General features: G+C 50.2%; 1 protein-coding gene across 3 annotated transcripts; it reads right to left on the bottom strand.

The window, feature by feature from the left end:
- Nucleotides 1-1,116: 1,116 nt before the first annotated feature.
- Nucleotides 1,117-20,201, bottom strand: PCIF1 (phosphorylated CTD interacting factor 1). 3 transcript variants are annotated; one of them, XM_067553917.1, is made up of 17 exons: nucleotides 20,043-20,201; nucleotides 19,050-19,548; nucleotides 16,089-16,227; nucleotides 15,745-15,869; nucleotides 15,097-15,234; nucleotides 13,104-13,234; nucleotides 12,728-12,882; nucleotides 12,311-12,458; nucleotides 12,023-12,106; nucleotides 10,886-10,985; nucleotides 10,485-10,647; nucleotides 9,089-9,261; nucleotides 7,927-8,013; nucleotides 7,250-7,434; nucleotides 4,702-4,795; nucleotides 4,332-4,482; nucleotides 1,117-3,262 (listed from the first exon to the last, which is right to left on the bottom strand). In XM_067553917.1, the coding sequence occupies exons 3-17, from the start codon at nucleotides 16,210-16,212 to the stop codon at nucleotides 2,970-2,972; spliced, it is 2,151 nt and encodes a 716-aa protein (XP_067410018.1). In that variant the 5' UTR covers nucleotides 16,213-16,227; nucleotides 19,050-19,548; nucleotides 20,043-20,201; the 3' UTR covers nucleotides 1,117-2,969. The 3 variants fall into 3 exon arrangements, with proteins under 3 accessions (XP_067410018.1, XP_067410019.1, XP_067410020.1); XM_067553918.1 differs by having other exon boundaries at nucleotides 4,307-4,482; XM_067553919.1 differs by lacking the exons at nucleotides 4,332-4,482; nucleotides 4,702-4,795.
- Between the last annotated feature and the right edge of the window lie 617 nt (nucleotides 20,202-20,818).

Consider the following 20,818-nt stretch of genomic DNA (forward strand, 5'->3'; position numbering starts at 1 on the left):
TCATATGGTTCGTTGGTAGCCTAGAACCTTTACATCCAGCACACAGACCTCTGCCACTTGAACTAACGGCGTAACCGATAGCAGTAGTGGGTTGTCATCTTCTACGTGGATTGGCACTAAAGAAGGTATCACCTTTGCCAGTGGGTTTCATAGATATTTGCAGAGAAGAGGAAAGGTAAGTCTGGGATCTTGGGTTCTAGTCCAGGCGCTTAGGGGAGCGTGCTCTAGTACACAGACTCTTCAGCCCTTTCTCCCTAAGCATGATCCCTTCTGTCCTGTCCCTGTCCTGTCTCTTCCACAACCCTGGCTCCTTGTCCTCATCTCATCCCCCTTGCCTACCAGACCCAGTCACTATTCTTCAGGTTTCTCATCCCAGGTTCTTTGCCCAATCAGTCATAGCTTGCCTCCTCCAGCTCCTCGTCGCCTTAGCTTAGCCAGTCCCAACTTCCCCCTCCGGGCTGATGCACGTCTCTCCCCCTGACACTGAGAGATTGGCTCCAGATCTAATCTCAGAAACGGCTGAACCATTTTGGCTGAAATTTTCCAAAATATTTCAGCCTGAGACAGACAGCTGCTACTGCCTCCTTCTCTATAGAGCCACAAGGCTCCCCTCTGTCTTGTATCTACCCTCTCCCCGACCTTTACCTTTACCCTTAGCTGCCCCCTTATCCTGACAACACTCAGGTGCATGTTTCAGGACCTTCAGTGACTCCGAGTGAGTTCATTACTGGATACCACCTTGTTCTCTTGACCACACTGTTAAAAGGATCTTGAACAATGTGAAAGGTTCAGAAAAGAGCTACAGGAATGATCAGAGGTCTGAAAACCTGCCTTATTTTATAGTGTGTGACCTAAAAAGCTTAATCCATTTAGTTAATCAGAGAAGATTAAGAGGTGACTCGCTCACAGTCTGTAGGTACTTACATGAGAAAGGTATTTCTGATAGCAGAGGGCTCTTTGATCTAACAGACAAAGACAGCACAAACTCCAATGACTGGAAGCAGCCTGGAAATGAGGCATCATTTAACAGAGAAGAATTAACCACTGGAACTTACCTAGGGTTGTGATGGATGCGCTATTATTTGGAATCTTTAAATCTAAAAGATAAGCATTAGCTCAGGCAGCAGTTATGGGTTTAATGCAGGATTATACAGAAAATCAGATTAGACAAACACAATGGCCCCTTCTGGCCTTAAAAAAGAAAAGTCTGTAAATCCTCCCTGACTGCCGCCTCAGCCCCTCTGACAAGTATATCTGTGGCTTTATCTCACTTCAGTTAAATGTCCCAAACACCAAAAAGCTTCTCTTGGACAGGAGGTGCCTCCCCAAGCCAAGTTCCAGTCTCTTGTGTCTCCTGTTTGCCATCACCGTCTGGAGTCCTGGCATCATCTTCACTTGCATTTGTAGACTGGCTTATCGTTCTCTCCAGAACATTACCTCATTCGTCACTCTCACAACTACACTGCATCCAGGTCTCTCCCCCTCTTGCCTAGGCTACAGCAATTCCCTCTTCCAGGACCGCCATAAATCTCAGCACCTCAGATTCCAGCATATGCAGAGTGTTTCTGTCCTTTTCTCCTCAAATAAAAAGAAGGGAGGTCATGCCACCCACAACCCTCAGCATCACTGACTGACTCCCCAGTTATTCCAAGAGCCAGTTCAAATTTGCCCAGCTCCTGACTTCACTAACAGAACACTCACACCTGCCACTCCACATCTTCAACATTCTTGCAATTACCCGTGTGAAAGCCTTCCTCTACAACAGCCTCTCGCTGGGGTAGTTCTAAGGAGGCTACAACCTAGGTATCAGAGCACCTACCGTTCCTCCCCCTCTGCCTTGCCATTTTACATCTCAGCAAAATGGTTTCTTTTCCCTTGCCTATGCCTCAGTCTCTGCTATTTATCCTTTGAACGGTTTTATTTAACCCCCAAGACATTTTGGATACGTGTTTTAGAAACGTTGCACATTACACTGCCCAACTCAGCCCACAAGCACTACAGACAGATTCAAAGTGCAAGCTCTATAAGAACTGATCATTTTCCTAGAGTTCACCCAGTTCAGAGGCCCAGGAGAAGGCTCAGAGTCTGAGGATGGACAGGGGAGCAGGTGCCTCCCCTGGGCAGTCCCAGGGGCCCCAGATGAGAAATAGCACTGACACCAAGGGGAGCTGTAATGCTGGTTTTTAATGTCCCTAAGAACTAGGAAACAAAAATCAAAAATAGACTTTGCTTTCTTTGATAAAAGTAATAAAATGGTTAGCGGTGTTAAATTAATCCTTACAAAACAAAACCCCAGGAGGTTAAATAAAGCCCAGAGGGCTCCGGGTAAAAACCACGACTACAAAACAGCTGCAACGACGTCTTTACACACAAAAAGAAATTCCTTTTCTCTGCTTTTCTTTTATACGGCAAACAGCTTCAGCAAACACGGAACTCGTACATGTGGAAAAGAAACAGATGCTACGGAAACAAACCCTGCAGGGAGCATGGTCACCACAGACAGAACTATTTACACTATGGACACAGCTGTGCTGGTGCCAAGCCAGCAGGAAGAGCCTCTGGCCCCTGCCTGCTGGTCTCTTGGAAATCCCAGGTTTCAGCCAGCTGCCGGGACCCTTCTAGGCCACAGCTCTGTCTGTCAGTCTGTCCGTTCTTCATCTGCGCAGCCCGCCCAGTTCCAGCTGCCTTTTCCTCGGAGCTGTAGTGTTTGAAAGGGCTGCAGACTCTTCCTATGGCTGCAACGTTTGCTTTCCTTGTCCCTCAACTCGGGCAGTAGCCGATCCTCTTCGCCCAGGGCACGAGGGGAGGCAATCTCCCCGGACTTTGTCGAGGGAAGGGGCCTTGCAGGTTTACAAAGGAAAGCAAGCAGTGTGGAGCTGCCTGAAGCGAGTCCCCCAGGCCTGGTGCTACAGAGCCAGCAGTCTCTCCACCTGCCACATCAACCCTCGCTGCCTCTGGAGCTGTTACCTTTACCCCTGCTGTCTGTCACTGCACGCTGCCCTCTGCAGATCAATTGGCATTGGGCTCCCGGCTGGTGCTTTGCTCTCGGCCACTCTCCCGATCTTTCTCTGCTGTGGAGGAAGAAGTGGAGGAGGAGGAGGAGGAGGAGGAACCGGTGGAACTGAGGGTCCGTCCTGAGTGCTTATAGGCTGTGACGAGCTCCTGCAGCCGCTCAGGCGTGGGCTCCCACTTGGTGACGCCTGCATGGTTTTGCAGGAAGATGACAGCAGTGTTGTGCACGGCTTTGTAGTACATCTCCTCTCTGCAAGGGAAGACGACAGGCACTCAGCACTCGCTTTCTGGCCCTGCCCAACCGGTCGCTTGCCTCAGCTGCGCCCGGACCCTCCCCTCACAGGCACCCTCGCCATTTCCCTCCCCTCTGGAGCACTGAGGAATAGTCATTCTCTTTTAGAAGAAAGCCATACTGGTGAGTTAAAATTCATACACACAACCCATTGCTTAGGAGGTATCTGTCCAAACATGCCAACATCGCTAGGACCCCACTGCAAGCTCTCTGGTGCCTGCATGGGTTTGAGAGCCTTCCAAAAGGTAACCTCAGAGAATCAGTGTGTTACGCTTCCCCTGGACACCCCAAGAACTGCTCTTGGCTAAGCACACACTGCAGCACCATAAGCTCCTGGGGAACAGGAAAATGGCAAGAAGCTCAACAAGTTAGAGAAGAGGGAACACTGTACAAATCTTGCCACAGCTCCTACCCCAACACACACAGCTGGGAATTCCTACCATCCCAGCTATGACAAATCCTGCTGTCAGGCATTCTGGGCCAAGCAGATACTCAGTGGAGACAGGTGATATTTAAGCTCTTGCTGCCCACCAAGCTGTTAACCTGCCACAAAAGCCAGAGGTGCAAACTCGCCCAAGCTTCTGCTTCTTTAACTGTTTCTGAATGGTAGAGGCAACAGGACATTTACTCGCCCAGAAGGCTACTCTGCTCAGCCAACTGCATCCCAGACTGTATGCAGGTGTATGGCTCTTCTCCACAGTACCATAGGGCATACAGAGGTCAGATGAGAGACGTGTCCCTGGGGGAGAGACTGATGACAATCTTTAACAGGAAGGAAATAACTCATTTTGGCTACACGAATATGGTGACCTTTGACATTGTCTGTTGAGCCTAAATCTGAGATGTGCTACGTCACCTCACTTCTTTCCTAGCCTGTTTTATACACCCAGCCAATGTCACCATGGAGCAGGGATTCCTGCCAAGGGCCTTTCTAAGCCGCAGTACATCTCAAGAGCCTCCGAACCAGAGACTAAGACCCCCGGGCTTGTGAGAAAGGCCTACTTCTTGCAGACATGCTGAGACCCACTGCGGTATTCATGATCGAAGGCTGGCAGGATGAGCTGGTGCCGCTTGAACTTGCTCTGCTCCATGCGGATCAGGGCTGGCGTCGGAGGGTCCCTCCACTCAGGAATGAAGACAATGAAGGAGAGAGGCTCATTGGAGCTCTCCAGCAGTTTCTAATTCACAAGGAAAAGAAGAGTCTTATTCCTAGCCAAACAACAACAAGCGCGATGGGCTCTCTGAGAAGGAAACGCACCCTTCTCAGAGACCAGCAAAGATCTGTCACTATCCTCAGTGACCTGCTGATTTGTAACCATGCCATGGGGCGCAGGACAACAGCAGAGGGAAAAGAGGACTGTCCCAGTCCAAGCAGTGACAGAGATGAGCAGACGTACCTCAAAGTGAGAGACCATGGCGTCCATCAATTCCTCACAGAATGGAGGATTTGCCTCAAAAGAGCCACTTATGGGGAAGAAATCCAGGAATGGGCTGAAGGGAACAAGGAAAAGCTCCCAGTTAGGAAGGCCCAGCTGCAAACATCTTACAAGGCAGCGGCATCTGCGAAAGGGCAACCACATAGCCAGATACAGCCGGACTTCCTAGCAGGGCAGGGCCTGCCACATTCATTCCCCTGTGGCACAAACAGTCACCAAGGTGACACATAACTAGTCACCTGGGAACCCGCAGGCTGACGCATGCCTGGGCTCCAATTTCACAATTTTCAATGTTTGAGACTCCCCTTCCTTCAGGATGAAAGGAGCATATACCCAGACCTAATGGACATGCCAAATCCAGGGCAAGATACCATCCAACAGGGCCTACAATACAGTCCTGATCATTTCACAGCCAATCCATGCCACATTTACTCCAGGCCTGATTGGAAGGGTATCATAGAAACGTAAGGTTGGAAGTCCAGTGATTCTCAACCAGGGGTACGCGTACCCTGGGGGTACACAGAGATCTTCCATGGGGGACATCGACTCATCCAGATATTTGCCTAGTTTTACAACATGCTACATATAAAGCACTAGCGAAATCAGTACAAACTAAAATTTCATACGACTTGTTTATACTGCTCTATATACTGTGCACTGAAATGCAAGTACAATATTTATATTCCAATTGATTCATTCAATAATTATATGGTAAAAATAAGAAAGCAAGCATTTTTTCAGTACTAGTATGCTGTGACACGTCTGTGTTTTTAATGTCTGATTTTGTAAGCAGATAGCTTTTAAATGATCTAGTCCAGCTCCTTGCACTGAGGCAGGAAGAAGCAAACCTAGATCATCCCTGACAGGTGTTTGTCCAACCTGTTCTTAAAGAATTCCAATGATGGGGATTCCACGACGTCCCTTGGAAGCCTGTTCCAGAGCTTAACTATCTTGAGAGTTAGAAAGCTTTTCCTAATATCTAACCTAAATTTCCCTTGCTGCAGATTACGCCCATTACTTCTTGCCCAAGCTCCAGTGAACGTGGAGAACAATTGGTCACCATCCTCTTTATAACAGCCCTTAACAGATGTGAATACCGTTACAAGGTTCCCCCCATAATCTTCTTTTCTCAAGACTAAACAGGCCCAGTTTTTTTAACCTTTCCTCATACAACAGGGTTTCTAAACCTTTTATCATTTTTGTTGCTCGCTTCTAGACTCTCTTCACTTTGCCTGCAACCTTCCTGAAGCGTGCTGCCCAGAACTGAACACAGTAAGCTAAGGCCTCAGCAGTGCTGAGTAGAGCAGGACAATTACCTCCTGTGTCAGATATACGACACTTGTGTTAGTATATCCCAGAATGGTATTAGCTTTCTTTACAACCGCATCACGTTGCTGACTCACATTAAATTTGTGATCCACTATAATCTTCAGAAACTTTTTCAGCAGTACCACCACCTAGCCAGTTATTCCCCATTTTGTAGTTATGTATTTGATTTTTCCTTCCTAAGAGAAGTACTTTGCACTTATCTTTATTGAATTACATCTTGCTGAATTCAGATCAATTCTCCAATTTGTCAAGGTCATTTTGAATTCTAATCCTGTCCCTCCAAAGTGCTTGCAACCCCTCCCAGCTTAGTGTCATCCACAAATTTTATCAGCACACTCTCCATTCCATTACCCAAGTAATTAATGAAAACACTGACTAGTAACAGATTTAAGACTGAAGACTGAATCACTAGATACATCCTCCCAGCTGGATAGTAATTACAGTCCTTCAACTAGCTGTGCATCCACCGTACAGTAATTTCATCTAGACCACATTTCCCTAGTTTGCTTATAAGAATGCCATGTGGGACTGTGTCAAAAGTCTTACTAAAATCAAGATATATCATGTCCACTCCTTTCCCCTCTAACCAGTAGGCCAGTAATCCTGTCAAAGAAGGGAACTAGATTGGTCTGGCATGATTTGTTCTTGACAAAGCCATCCTGTTATCTCCTAGGTGCTTACAAGTTGATTGTTTAATAGTGTCAAAGTTAGGCTGCTGAGTCTGTAATTCCCCAGATCTTCTTTGTTCCCCTTTTTAAAGCTAAGAACTATGTTTGCCCTTCTCCAGTCCTCTGGGGCATCATGTTTCCTCGATGAGTTCTCAAAGATAATGGCTAAGAGTTCTGAGATTGCTTCAGCTAGCTTCTCAAGTATCATATGATGAATTTCATCAGCCACTGCTGACTTGAATTTATCTAATTAGTCTTTAGCTTTTTCTGTCCTTATTTTGGCTTCGCTCCTTCTCACTTGTCGTCAATATTAATTGTGTTGAGATTCGGTCACCATTAACCCTTTCAGTGAAGAGTGAAGCAGAACAGGCAGTGAACACTCAGGCTTCTTGATGTCACCAGGTAGTAGTGGTCATCAGTGAGTTCTTAAATCCAGGACAGAGCTCCCACCCAGCCAAAAATGCAGGCACTCATGGATACACATGGCAAGGGCAATAGAATGCAAGACTCACCCCCTGGATCCAAAATACCCATCTGTGTCCAGGAAGGCCGAACAGTACTGTTTAAAATAGCAGTTCAGGGGCGAGGCAAAGCATTCGAAACTCACTCCAAAGAGCTTGTGGAGGACTTCAAAGACATGCACCGGGAGTGCCCCCTGCAGGCCAGTTCCTTCATACAGACCAACACCAAACATCATCTGAGGAGAGCAAACCCTCAGTGAGTGACTCCTGTAAGAGCTGTGCGCCGCCACTGCTCCTCTCTCACTGCATTCTGACCCAGGGCCACATAACCCACTCCCCCCAGGCTGACAGCAACCCTTCTCCCGCTCAAGTAGCTCTCCAGAACAGCCAAGAACACCCTGGGCCCCCATCACTCATCATCAATCCCACACATTCCTTCCTATGAAGCGCCCCTCACCTAGAACTCAGTCTAAGAATAGCAGGTTCATTTTGTAAATGTGTGCACTTCTGCCAGCTTGAGGGTTAATGCCAAGCCCATGTGATAGCTCCCCAGTGTAGCATCCTACCCCCCAGTGTTCAGGAAAACCCTCTTTTAGCCCAACTTTGCTCCGTTGCTGGATCTAGTGTCCCCAGTTTTCTGCTGCATCTCTCAGAGCACTGCTGATAGCATCAGTATTACAATTCCACCAGAGCTGCCTGCTGCCCAAAAGCTGAGAAGGAACCAGTACCTGATATCGACGGAGAAGGCACCAAACCCTGGGCAGAAACCTCTCACAGCCAGAGTCGTCAATGCAACTGTACCGATAGAGAAGCCACTGGAAGAGAAACCCAGGTCATTAAAAATAGCAAGTAAGGAAGCAGGAGAGTTAGAGAGCCACAGGATGCTGGAGTGATAAGAAACCAGAGAGCTGGTGGGTGCTTGTGCAAGGGCATCCCATCAATTGAGAGAAGCAGAGAGACAGCAGGCACTGAGGTGATGGAAGTGGCAGAGGCTCTAGGGGAAGCTTTGTAGCATTTTTCAGCCACACCTACTTTGAATGTAGCATACTGCAGGCTAGACACTAGAGGGAAGTTACCCTTTGCCATAGACGCCACATCCAGAGGCGGCCTTGCTGTGGGTGGGCATACGACACAAATCAGGAATTGTTGCCTTTTATTGGCTCTAAATGCATTGCGCTCTAAGTTTTAATGAGTGATCTTTTGATGAGTGGCCTAATACTTAGGGGCTGGGTAAAAGCAGGCAATGATGTTTTCATGTGGACCCTTCAGCATTCTGAACCCACAGTCCAGGCCATAAATACTCCTTCCTTTGTACAGTTCCTTGCCATACACCGAGGCTATGTCTAATGACGGTGGCAAATTCGCCGCCATCAGATCGATTTTTCTGGTTCGATTGAGTGACACTGAAGACATGCTCAATCGATCCAGAAGTCAATCTAATAAAACCACTTCCAAAGAAAGCATAGCACTGCATGACGGGTACCCATTTCCCGTCGGCACAGCGTAGTGGAGACGGCGTGCAAAACAGACGTTACAAAGTCGATGGGAGTTACACAAGCTACTCTACGTAGCTTGCATCACTCCTGTCGACTGCTACTGAATTTGCCGGTCAGTGTAAACCAGGCCTGAGGCCTGTCTTGGCCTCTACATTCTCCCCCCTTTTGCCCCTCGCGCCCTCCCCCCCGCTGGAGCTCTGAATTCTCAAACTCTCTCTCAAGGTTACACAACCAGCGCTGGGCAGAATTCCCCTTCCAGTGTGAAAAGAGACCATCCTGTTGCAGAGTGCCTCTCAGAGAGCAACAAGAGGGCAGACCTCTCCCATTAAAAACAATTCACGATGGTGAGAATCTGTTTCTCTCTTGCTCCTCAGGATTGAAGTTCAGCCCTTACCAGCTTGCTGAAGTAGTTGCGGCTCACTTTCACCATCTCCCCCTTGTATCGCACACACGCCACATTGTTCTCCACATGCATTTCTACACTGGGGACTGGCGGGGAAGGGATGGCCAGTCTCACTGGGTAACAGTATACGAGCCGGTCCTGACCCTCTGGTGCTTCTACCTCAGCTATGGGAGACACAGAGAAAGACAGCCACATTAGAATCCAAGCACACTAAGGGGACAGGCTCCACCTACACCCCAAAGACAGGATGATGGGTCTGGAGCCAAGGTGGTAGGTCCCATCCCAAACACACAATGCCACAGGACCAGGGTGACCACATCACAGGTCAACAGGCAGCCCCTTCAGACAGCCAGTTAAAAGCTGAACCCGCAGCTTACTTCAAATACATGTTGGTCAAGTGAACCAAGACCCTACACATTTCAATGGCATTCCTCCTGTAGTAACACAGTAACTTTGGAACACTGTATCCAATCAATTCCAAGATTTCAGGGAATGTTCTGGGCCCCAACGGACACAAGCCTATAACTTTTGATGCAAGTTGGAAAACCAGACAAGCCAGATTCAGAGGAAAACCAAGGCCCCCACATGGGTGCTGCAATCAGAGGAATCTTTCTACCGCCACCTACACATAGCAGGAGCAGCTGCGTAATTTACCGTGGGGGAAGATGGTCTGTAACCTAGACTCTAACAGAAATAAGATAACAGGTTTGCAGGGGAGGAAGTGAGCACCTGGAGGAGGGGATAGAGCAATGGTGGTGAGGAAGCAGCCATCTGGGAGGCAAGCAGGGGGTACTGACCATCTAGTCCTCTTAAGATGCAGATGGCGGAGTGAGGTGGGAAGGAAGGAGACCCAGACAGTGCTGGGCATGGGTAGTAGTGGTTGGGAAGCAGGGACCTGGAGGAGATGGAGATGGGGACTGGCGGGCACACAGAACCCCTCGCATAGCTGTGGGATTTGCAGGACAGCCCTTGGAATGTGGCAGAGGGCGGAGTTGCAGGGAAGAAGCCAGACAAGGGAGCACACAGGTGGCTTGTGGGGAGAACAGAGGAATACAAGAAGCCCCTTGTTTGTGCAATGCACTCAGCCTACAGTCCTGAAGTGAGTGACCCCCCCAGTGTACACATCTAAGATGATTCACATTCATTGGCAGTGATGTCTCAGGGTGGCCCACCAGCCCCTGCACTCCCATTGTGCTACTATTCACCTGATGCCAGCAATGGACCCATTGTTTCTATCCTACTTAGACATGGTACTTGGGATTCAAACAGCACAACTCCCCCACTACAATGACTTGTACTTGAATGGGACAGGCTAGGTTGCACTGCATCATACATCACTCTGTTGTCAACTGCGGCATTGTACCGTGTCTCTGAGCTTGCTGCCTACCAGATATATTGTGCTCCTTGAGGATGGCAAGATGCTTCTCCCGGATCCGCTTAACATATTCGAGCGATATGTGGTAAATCTTACTGCAGATGCCTTCAACAGAATCCTTGGCTGCAGCAGACACATGGGGCCCACACTGCTTGCGTAGGTGCTCCAGGCGGTCCTGCAGGGTCAGAGAGAGAGAGGCCCTTACACATCACTATCACCAACTCCCCATTAGCCTCGCAACCGATTTCTCATGGGCTTCTAACACAGTTCTCTCTTCTGTCTCACAAAGCACATGTAAGTGAGAAGGCAACCACAGACTTCTCGACAAGGGGCCTTTTCCTGCCCTCCAAAGCCCCCGCCTTTTCTTGGTTTCCATGCATTCAGCTGTACTGAACTGGAAAGCGGATACTGACCATGTAGTCCTCCTTAGACGCTGAATGGTCCCGTCGCAGCCAGCTGAAGGTGTCCTCCACATTCCATTTCACCACCTTCCTACTGTCTGGTGATGCACTCCTGCACACAATGGAGGAACAGGAATTTAACCCACCACTGTTTAACCTACAACACATCCCTTCCCAACACAGTGCCTTCCTATCAGTGCGGGATTGCGGCAGCTGTGTCTTCCTCAACACAGTGCCCTGTCACTGCCATCCAGGATTCCTGTGGGCAGTTCTCAGATGCCTGCCTGACCAGAACCTGCCATGCTGTCTCCAAGACGCAATGTAGATAGCTGCTCTCTTCTGCAACATGAGAGGTAAATAAAGGAACTGCTTTAACAGACCAATGGTCCTGTCATCTCCAACAGTGGCCACTACACTTCAAGGGAAGGCATAAAATCCTCCCCCATCCCCAACAAATTAAAAATTCAAAACTGCATCGATAGAAGTTTCCATCTTCTCCCTATGAGCCACGTCTGGACTGGACTATTTGGGTAGGATTTAAATTTTGATCTCCTTGGGGCAGGGCTATGTCTTCCTCTAGCAAACCAATGTTGCTCAATGAAAAGCAGTAAGGCATCACACGGTGCAATTCTGTATCTCAGATAGGTTAATAATGACAAGGGCCCTATCTTCATTAACAGAAAACCTAGCAAAAATAAAGGATGAGACCTATTTGTGTCAATTATTATCCTGCAATGGAGAGTTCCCCAGATCATTTACTGTAATTTTCCTTTTATCCATTTTAAATTGGTTGCCTTCTCCTACCATTGGTGCCTACTGTTCTTGTCTTATCACAAGGATAAACACCACCCAGCTGGCCTTCTCTGCACCAGGCATTTCACAGGCTCTCACTAGCTCTTCTTCTTTCCAATCTCAATAGCCTAAATCTTTCCATACTCATTTCCTATTGATTCCCTCTCCTTCACAAGATGCCACCGACCATTTTCATTGCCTTTCTTGGTGTCTTTTCTAGTCCTGCTTTGTTCCTACTGAGGTGACCAATACTGAGAAGAATTCAAGGTGGGAATGCAACAGTCACTTCTAGAAAGACTTTAGAGTATTCTCTGTTCTCAGAAACTGATCATACAAACTGCAAGAGAATGTCCCAACCTGGATTCAATAAGCCGTTTTGCAGCCTCGGCATATTTGAATAGCAGTCGCTTGGCTTCCTCACGGAACTTGATTCGGGATAATCTGAAGCAAATCCAAATAAACACATATCACAGTCAGCTTCCCAGTTACCACTCCAAAAAGGAAGCATCAGGTCCAGCTCCCAGCCTTCACACAAGCCCGCAGCTGCTCCACAGTGGAAAGTGAAACTCAGAAGATTCCCCCCAGAGAAACCCTAGAATGCCCGCAGGGCAGAAACTCCAAAGGTGCACTTTGCTTTAGCCGTACCTGATGGGAATGTCATTCATGATTTCTCTAAACATGGAAGGAGAGACTACTGGCTCGCAGTTGCTTGGTAACAGAGGGTCTGTCCCTTTATCGACTACCTTCCGCTCCAACATCCAGCGATTAAAGGATTCCCGTGGGGGGTCAATCCCTAGAGGAACAGAAAAAAGTCTGCTTGTTACTATTTAATATTAGTATTATGGTACTGCCCAGATGCTCAGATCAGGGTCCCATCCCGCTGCAAGCAATCTCTGCCTGATGAGTCTAATCTAAAACTGTGCCAAAGAGCATGAGAGCGCCACAAAGGAGCAGTACAGGGAAGAAGAGACAGACTGACCAGAGAGGCAGATGAAGATGAGACAGAAGGAAGGAGAGCAAGGCACTGCAGTGGTGGAGGAGGAGAGACAGACAAGAATTTACCCTCTCGCTGCTGGCAGAGCTCCCGGTAATGCTGCCGCAGCTTCAGTATGAGCTGGGATCGAAGCAGCTCCACCTCGGGGTGCAGCGGCAGCACTTCAGACGGGGTCCTCTGTTTAATCACTGCATTTGTTTGGATATCCAGGTCCCAGTACACTCTGTGACAGAAGCAACAGTTGTCAGGATGGTCAAACATTTAACCAATTGTCTCCCTTTAAAGTCACCTTGCAATGTACCAGAAGTCAGAAGACTGAACAACCCAACCTCCCCCCAGCCTGGAGCTAGTACCTGCCAAGTTCCCCTTCAAAGGCATGGGGAAAATCAGCTGTCCCTAACTTGGTAACAAGGAAAGAGCAGAAGGGAAGAAGAGAAGACTCACTCAGTTGGTCGTAAAAGAGCTGCCTGTTGTTTATCTTCGGGTGAAATACCACACAACTTTAAAATAGGGGTCCCTGGAATACTGGGAGAACTGGGGACTGGCTGTGCAGCGAGGGTCCCTGGAACATCCACCTGAGAGAGAGAAATGCCAGTCACTATACTGGAAAGTAAGGCACTGAGGCACCATGCCCATTATCCCCCAAAATCACTCCCTCAACAGTGCAGATCTCAGAATGCCCAGCTGACTGCTAGAGAGAGAATATGTTCACATTGCCCCTGGCATACACAAACATGGGTACTGACTTTACCCCGTTGCTCAGGCATAGCCCATTTCCCAGCACAGAGACACACTCATTCCCCGGCTGCCACAAGTACAATAACTACGTGGTACGGGTCCAAGTCTGATCTTCCTGTTCCTTGGGTGTCAGGTGACATGGGTCTGAGTTACTAGAGAGTAACGGAAACAGTCCTCTCACCTTGAGCAGTTCAGCTGACTCTTTGAGTCCAAGTTCCAGGCCCCCTTGATTTCTGTTTTTAATACAGGTCTCAAACATGGAAGGAAGGAACGCACAGTGAAGGCAGTGCCTTTAGGATTAGTTGCACTCTGCCACTCCAGGAATCCTGGCAAATGAACCCTAAATATCTGTGTGTGTCACAGTGCAGTGAACGCCGCTGTGTAAAGTTCTTCTGTGCAGAAACTCTGACTCTTGGCTCCTTAGCACCAGCAACAGTTATCTCAGTGCTCACCTCACATCACATTCCTATCCTTACCCCTCCCATTTACTCATTTCTCAGAGGTTCCAATTCACAGAGATTCACAGCAGCTCTCTCAGATTCTTGGCTGTAATATCTACCCTGAGATGTTTTCTTTCATAGTCCAATCACCATCTTGCAAAAACCTTCTTTTTGCCAACTGGTTTGTGCTTGCTAATGCTCTCAGATTCAGCTGCTGCAAGTTTTGATCAACAGCAGCAAGATTCATGCTCTCTCTCTTTTTCTCACCTTAGCCTGTGCTTTACAGCCCCCATCACCTCCCTCACATGAATGCACCACTCCCTTTGGGACACAGCCTCCCATTTGCTGTACATGACAAAATCTGATTTTTTGGCCTTTCAATACTGTAAGCACCTTTCAACTGGCTGCCTGGTTTGGTAGGAGTGCTTACTTTCAGGCTGGTTTGGTAAGAGACCTTCACTTTAGAGGCATAGCATTTAAGGCCAGAAGGGACCACCAGATTATCTAGTCTGACCTCCTGTATATCACAGGCCACCAACACCACTTAGCACCCACACGCTAAAGCCGGCAACCGAAATTAGACTAAATATTACATCCCACAGGAGAGTAGACGGTTATGTGAGAGAATAGGAGGGACTGAGGTGCACAAGTGCCCCAGGCCCCTGCAAAGGCAGAGAAATGATTAAGTGAGATGCACCCAGATAATCCTAGCAAGTGACCCACACCCACATACTGCAGAGGAAGGTGAACCCCCCCACCACCAACCCCAGGTCACTGCCTAATTCCTTCCCAATGCCACATATGGCAAACAGTTAGAGGCTGGGCATGCCCCTTTCAGGCCCAGCAGGCTGATACACAAGGCTCTGCTCACTGGCTGCACATACTTAGAGTATTACTTCTAATCTTAATCAGTCAAGGAATTTGGAGTCATCCTGCTACTTTTATCCCTTTAGTAGGTGTTTCTCTACTCCTCAGGCCTTCAGCAGCCTTAACCCAGCAGGAGGCCCAGTGCTGACTGCCTCGGTTCCACTCCCTTTTCCCTGAGCAACCCATCTCTTTCCTCAATTCTCAAAATGTGTAGCCAGGCCACAGAACCTTCAGTTCTTGTAGGATCTTCCATGAGTAACTCAGCTCTGTCACCTGTTGGTCAATCCTTTGGTAGCCCTCCTGTCTAAACTTAAACTATATTGGACATTCATTCTAGAGTTTAGTCTAAACTGGATGAGCTTAAGGATACCTTACAGAGAACCAGGACCCACCCTAGCTTTCTTCACGCTGTTACCACTGGGCTGAACATCCTCAGAGAGTCTCCTCTTCCTTGGCTTGCTCTCCGGAGCGGTCTCCGTCACTCCTCCTTCCACAGGCATTGGAGCAGCATTCAATCCCAGAGGGTCGGACTAAGAGGATGCCAACATATAGTTACAACAAGAATCATTAACTCGCAGGCCTTCCACAGCCCCACAATCCCCACCAGAGAGAACAATCTCTTGTCTTCTCCATTTCATTGCCCCACTCTCTACAGTGGAGAGAAACTGAGGCACTATAGGTTGATACACGCAGAGAGATCAAGTCTTATCTTTTCTATTTTTGTTGGAAGATTTTTCGGATGGACCTCCAGAGTTAGCTTTCTCTACGTAGTGCACTAGAACAGGTGCAACGCCTGGGACAACTCCAGCAGTGTATGTCCCTCAAACAGAAACGTAGCCAGGGCCAGACAAGACTCTTGTAGCAGGGGTAAGCTTTTCCCCACAGTGCCCTGACAGTACCAGACACCTTCAGTCCAAGTGTGCAGCAGACTCTCAGAAGAGGAGCTTTCTCTGTACAATCCCATTCCTACAGGAGTGCCATGTAAGTCCCAGTAGGGCATCCCCACACTACTATGACCCCTGAGGCAAACAGTTACTCACAATGACATCATGCTGTCCCAGGACAGGCATTTCCCACAGTGACTGGTTGGTGAAGCGGTTGAAGTAGTAAGGGCGATTCTCCCGTTTGCTCCAGCACTTCTCCCAGCCAGCCTGCACCAGCTCATCTAGGAGAGAAAAAGCATCAGCACAAGAGCAGTCCTGAACAGCAACCCTGCCACTCCAGCTGCCATCCTCACCACACATGTAAATTGGGAGAAGGGGCACCATCCCAAGATCCCCTCTAGCACTCAGAGAGGCTCCTTGCTTTAAACTTCCTCTTCTCCCTCCCTGCTGCCACAGGCTCCAGAATAGTTCCTGGACCCCTAAAACAGCAGAACAAGTACCTGGCAGGTCCTGCACCAGTCGGATGGGTTTCGGGGAGCTGGGCTGGTTCTGGTTAGAGGTACCAGGTGAGTGACTCATCAGAGAAGCTTCCTCCCTGGGACTGCCGTGATTCTCATTGGCCATTTCTCAGCACATGCACTAGAGAAAATATACACAAAAAGCACATCACAATATGATTTGTGCGAGGTTGGCCCTGCGCCCAGATCCACTGGGCCAGTTCAACAGCTTAGCTCTAACTGTACAATCCCCTACCAGCAACAACACAGAGCTTGAAACGGGAGAGGGGAAGAAGAGAGGCAACTCCTGACTCAGTGACAGATAGTCTAACAGGCATCTGTAACAGTTAATTATACACTGAGTAATAGGAACTCTGAACAGCACACAAGAGGGGAACCACTTAGCTAGCATTGAAAATACACACCTTACAACTAGACCCCATCTGAAAGGTCAAGTATCTGATCTCCTACTTGCCTACCTGGGAGAGAAACCACTCAGAAGGCCAACCTCTTGCTACCCCACTATACCAGGAAAGGAGCCCACCTCATCTGCTCCAGTTACCTTTATGAGATGGGCACAGGCTTGAAACAATACACACACACACACACTTTGTATAGCTTTAAACCTGGGGCATCTATTAAACATTCAACTGCTAACTAAAATAATTCCAGTGCTCTATTAGAAAGACAACCCCTGAGATCCCCAGGTGCAAGCATAGGCTGGGAGGCAAGAACTCTTTAGTCTTGTCACTGATTTGCTGTAGGGCTTTGAACAAGGTATCACGCCTCTGTACTTCAGTTTTGGATCTGCAAAATGGGGATGATACTCCTATCTGCCCACAAAGGGGATGTGAAGGTTAACTAGGTCATACTGGTAAAGCACAAAGTAAGTATTATTAAATGTTGTCAACTGGAGAGGCTCTTCTCTTTTCAGTCAACCCTCCCCGCGAAGCTATCAAAACACTTGTGCTGTATCAAGCACCAGAGATGACTTCTCTATCAGCCCTAAACATGCTGCCTCTACAGTGAAGTAAAGGAAAAGGGATGAATGTTAAGGAGTTTTCAGCAGCTACCCGTTTTTCCCACTCCAACTGGGCAGCTATGTATTTCACCATCCTTCTCTTCTCTCCCCCTCCCCCCCGTTCAGAATCTAAGACTGTGCCACCTCCTCGCCATTAAAGAAGTGTAGGGAAGTGGCACTAATATAAAATAATATTGCAAAGTGGCCATGCTTTCATCTTTCACCTATAGAGACCCTTATTAAAAATCCTGACTTGGGTCACATGCTAAATCTGATGGTCACTCATTCTAGCTTCCATTCCTGCATACTAAAAGAAGCCCTGCACATTTTAGAAGCGGAATTTTAGAAGCGGAATAGAAAGATCTACGAGCCAGAAATGAGCACCTGTGGCACTAACTACAAAAGAAGAATGTGGTGCAGGTCAGAAGAACTGAAGTGTATTGGTAGCCTGCTGGAGGAGGTGCTACGAAGAGGGAACCACCCTCTCCTTCTCCCACCAAAGGCAATATAGTGGGTTAGTGGAGGAGGTATGTCCTCTAGAAGCTTGGATTCTCACAGCTGAGAGGCTGTATATTATCCCAGAGCACCTGTTACACATCCTGCACCAGAACATAAGAACAGACATTTCAGCAAGTGGAGGAATAGTATCAACTTTGCATATCTGTGCTGTCTCCTGCACTCTAACCCATGTGACCACTACAGTCATCCTAACTGACTGTGAGCAAAGCCTGCAAAACTAGCTCAATCATTTTGCAGGGGGAAAAAGCAAGAGCTCAGCCTCGCTATATAGTCACTTTTATGCACTAGACCATAGCTGGAATATGCTTCTTGGGGCTCCAAACTCACAAGCTTCATTAGATAGTTCATTAAATTAAGCACCCATGTTGTCTAATTTTTAAAATCTTTTAATCCCTCCCTTTAGAAAAAATGTGTAAAAACCCACACCTCTGCTTATTCAATACAACTGCTGAGGTGTCCTGTTCCACACTGTGTGCACTATGCTGAAATGTAGTAGGACCCAAAATAAACCAGGTATGTATTTCAAGAAGCTACAACTAGTTACGGGCCACAAAGTGTTAAATAAAATGACAGTTGTGGCAAGGCTGGATAATACGTGGCATATATATCATATTTAGTTAGTGTTTTTCATCCATAAAGCTTAAAGCACTTAATTTGTTAAGTGCTACTTCCATTTATAGACAGGAAAATAGAAGCAGAGTGTGATTTTTCCCAAGTCACTGAAGAAAATGTGGCAGAGCAGACTACAAACCCACTCCCCTTATCTCTCCAGTGGATCATGCTGGTGGGACTCTTTGCAGAAGCAGTTTGGCCTGTGTCTCACTAATGCTGGGACTTAAAACAGATCCAAAATGAGCACAGTGTATTTTTTATGCTATATGGGGTGGTGTGTACAGTACTTTATAGACATCAGCTCTGGTCCCTGCCCCCAAAAGCTTACAACCTGGAAGTGGTAACTACCAAAAAAGATGGCAGGAAGGTGGAAGAAGACACAGCAAGGGAACACAGCCACAAGGAGCAGGATGTGTTCCATTTCATCACTATGGGACTGTACATGTTTCCTCTATAATGAAGCAGAAGGGTGGGGGGCAGACATTAGGAATTAGCAGCAGAGGGGGAGAAATTTTGAGGCTATTTCCCCTCATTCCAAAGGCAGGGCTGGTTGCTGGGGCTCGGAAAGTTGAACGCCATCACAACTTATTTCTGCGCTGCTTTGGGGCGTCAGTCTCACAGCAGCGTCTAAGGAACTGTATGCACTGTGACAGCTGGCCTACCCCCCCAGGCTATTCTAGTTACAGGGGAACAAAGTCTTCTCCCAGGCACCCAGAATGACACTGACAAACTAATGATTTTGTTGTCGTTTTTAATGCATAACACAGGGCAGATCATACCGAGGGAGCAGGACGGATTTTGGGTTCACTCACATGAACATCAAAAAGAAATGAAAGGAGCCTAATGTACAGTCTGAGTCAGCCTGTTACAGCAAGAGCGAGCGCGGCTGGCGCTGGCAGCAGGTGCGGTGCGGATGCGACCCCGAAGCGGGAACGGCGGGACCCTTCGGCGGCGGCGCGGCGATACCCAAAGGTGCAGCGACTGGCGGCTGGCTGGAGAGATCCCGCGATCGGCTCGGCTCGGCTCGCTGCAGCTGGGCGGCGCCTTCCCTTCCCGGCCTGGCTCCTAGCTGCCGGGGGGAGCGGCCCGGAGCGCCGTGCGGCAGGCGGGGGCGGCGTCCAGCCGGGCCGCGGGTGCCGTCCGTGCGCACCGAGCTACTTACAGTTGCGGGGCGGGCGGCACTGGCGGGGCCGGGGCCGGGACCGGGTCTGGGGCCGGGGCTCGCTCTCCTCTGCGGCGACGCCGGGCGCTGCGCGGGGCTGCGGCCGCATCTTCACAGCGGGCGGGGGCGCGCCTGGCCCGCGGCGGGCGCTGCGGGGCGAGAACAGGCCGCTTTAGTGTCCGCTGCGGGCGGCTCGGAGCCCGGCCCGCGGGTCCCGGCCGCCACAGACCCGCCCACGCCGGGGGGCCCGCTTCTCCCGCCCCGGCCCGTTCCCGCCGTGGGCTGCCCGTGCCCGTGCCCGTTCCCGCCCGGGAGTGCGCAGGCGCGGGGCCGCGGGAGAGGAGACGCGCGCCCGCTCCCGCCCGGGCCGGGCCGGGCCAGGCCTCCCTCAGGCCGCGGCGGCGGAGGGCGGGGGGAGGAGGGAGCCCGCGCGCGCCGCGGCCGACAGACAGACAGGCAGACAGACAGCGCTGGCCGGCCCGGGGCAGGGCGCGCAGGGCCCTAAGATGGCGGCCGAGGACCCGGGCCCGCCTCCCCCTCAGCCGCGCGAGCCCGTCCCACCCCCCGGCGGCGCGGCGCGGTACGGCGCGGCCCCGCCTCATCTCCCGGAGCGCGGCGCAGGCCCGGCGGGCGCGGCCGGTACCTGTGTGTGGGGCCGGGGCCTGTGGGCACCGAGGAACGCGCCGCTTCCTGCTGCTGTCCCGCCTCCGCCGCGCCCTCCCCTCCGCCGCCATCTTGTATCGGGACCCGGAGCAGCCAGCGCGCAGCCGCCGGGCCGCCCCGCCCCGGGCACTGCGCAGGCGCGACTGCCCAACTCATACGCTGCGCAGGCGCGACTCTCCGAACCCCGGCCCTGTGCAATGCGCATGTGTAGAAGCTGGCACCTCCCGTCAGGCGCCAACAATGCGCATGCGCTAATCTACCAATGCCCTGGTGCCTTCCGGGCGCCATCTTTAGTGTGGCAGCAGGAGGCGGAGGCGGGGCTCTGGTAGCCGGACGCCTGGGTCCTTTCTCCTCTGGCCCGGGCGGTGTGACAGGCGGCTGGCACCAGGCACCCTTGGGTCGGGTCGAGGATCCTGACCCGCGTGTGCTTGGCCCCAGTGGCCCTGCCTGGCTGCGGGAGCGTGTGTCCCCCTGGGCCTGGGCAGGGGCGGAAGGAGCTGGGTGCAGCCGTGGGGCTCTGCAGCAGGGCAGCCCGGAGTAGGGCACTCCCCTCTGCCTGCCCCTGCCCCTGCCCCTGCCCTGGGCGTGCGGAGCCGTGCAGGGCCTGTGCCCGAGGGTTCGAACGTGTAGGGCAGGCTGCTCGCCCCGCCGTGCCTCAGTGTTCACACTTGTGGGTGTGCAATGTCTGTGCCCTGCACGCCACCAGAAGGGCAGACGTCCCTGAAAGCATCGTCCAGCAAAGTCTGCAGCTGACCA

Source organism: Emydura macquarii, unplaced genomic scaffold (genome assembly GCF_026122565.2).
Source record: "Emydura macquarii macquarii isolate MOO-44397 ecotype Brisbane River unplaced genomic scaffold, CSIRO-AGI_Emac_v2 contig_1483, whole genome shotgun sequence".
Taxonomy (NCBI): Eukaryota; Metazoa; Chordata; order Testudines; family Chelidae; genus Emydura; species Emydura macquarii.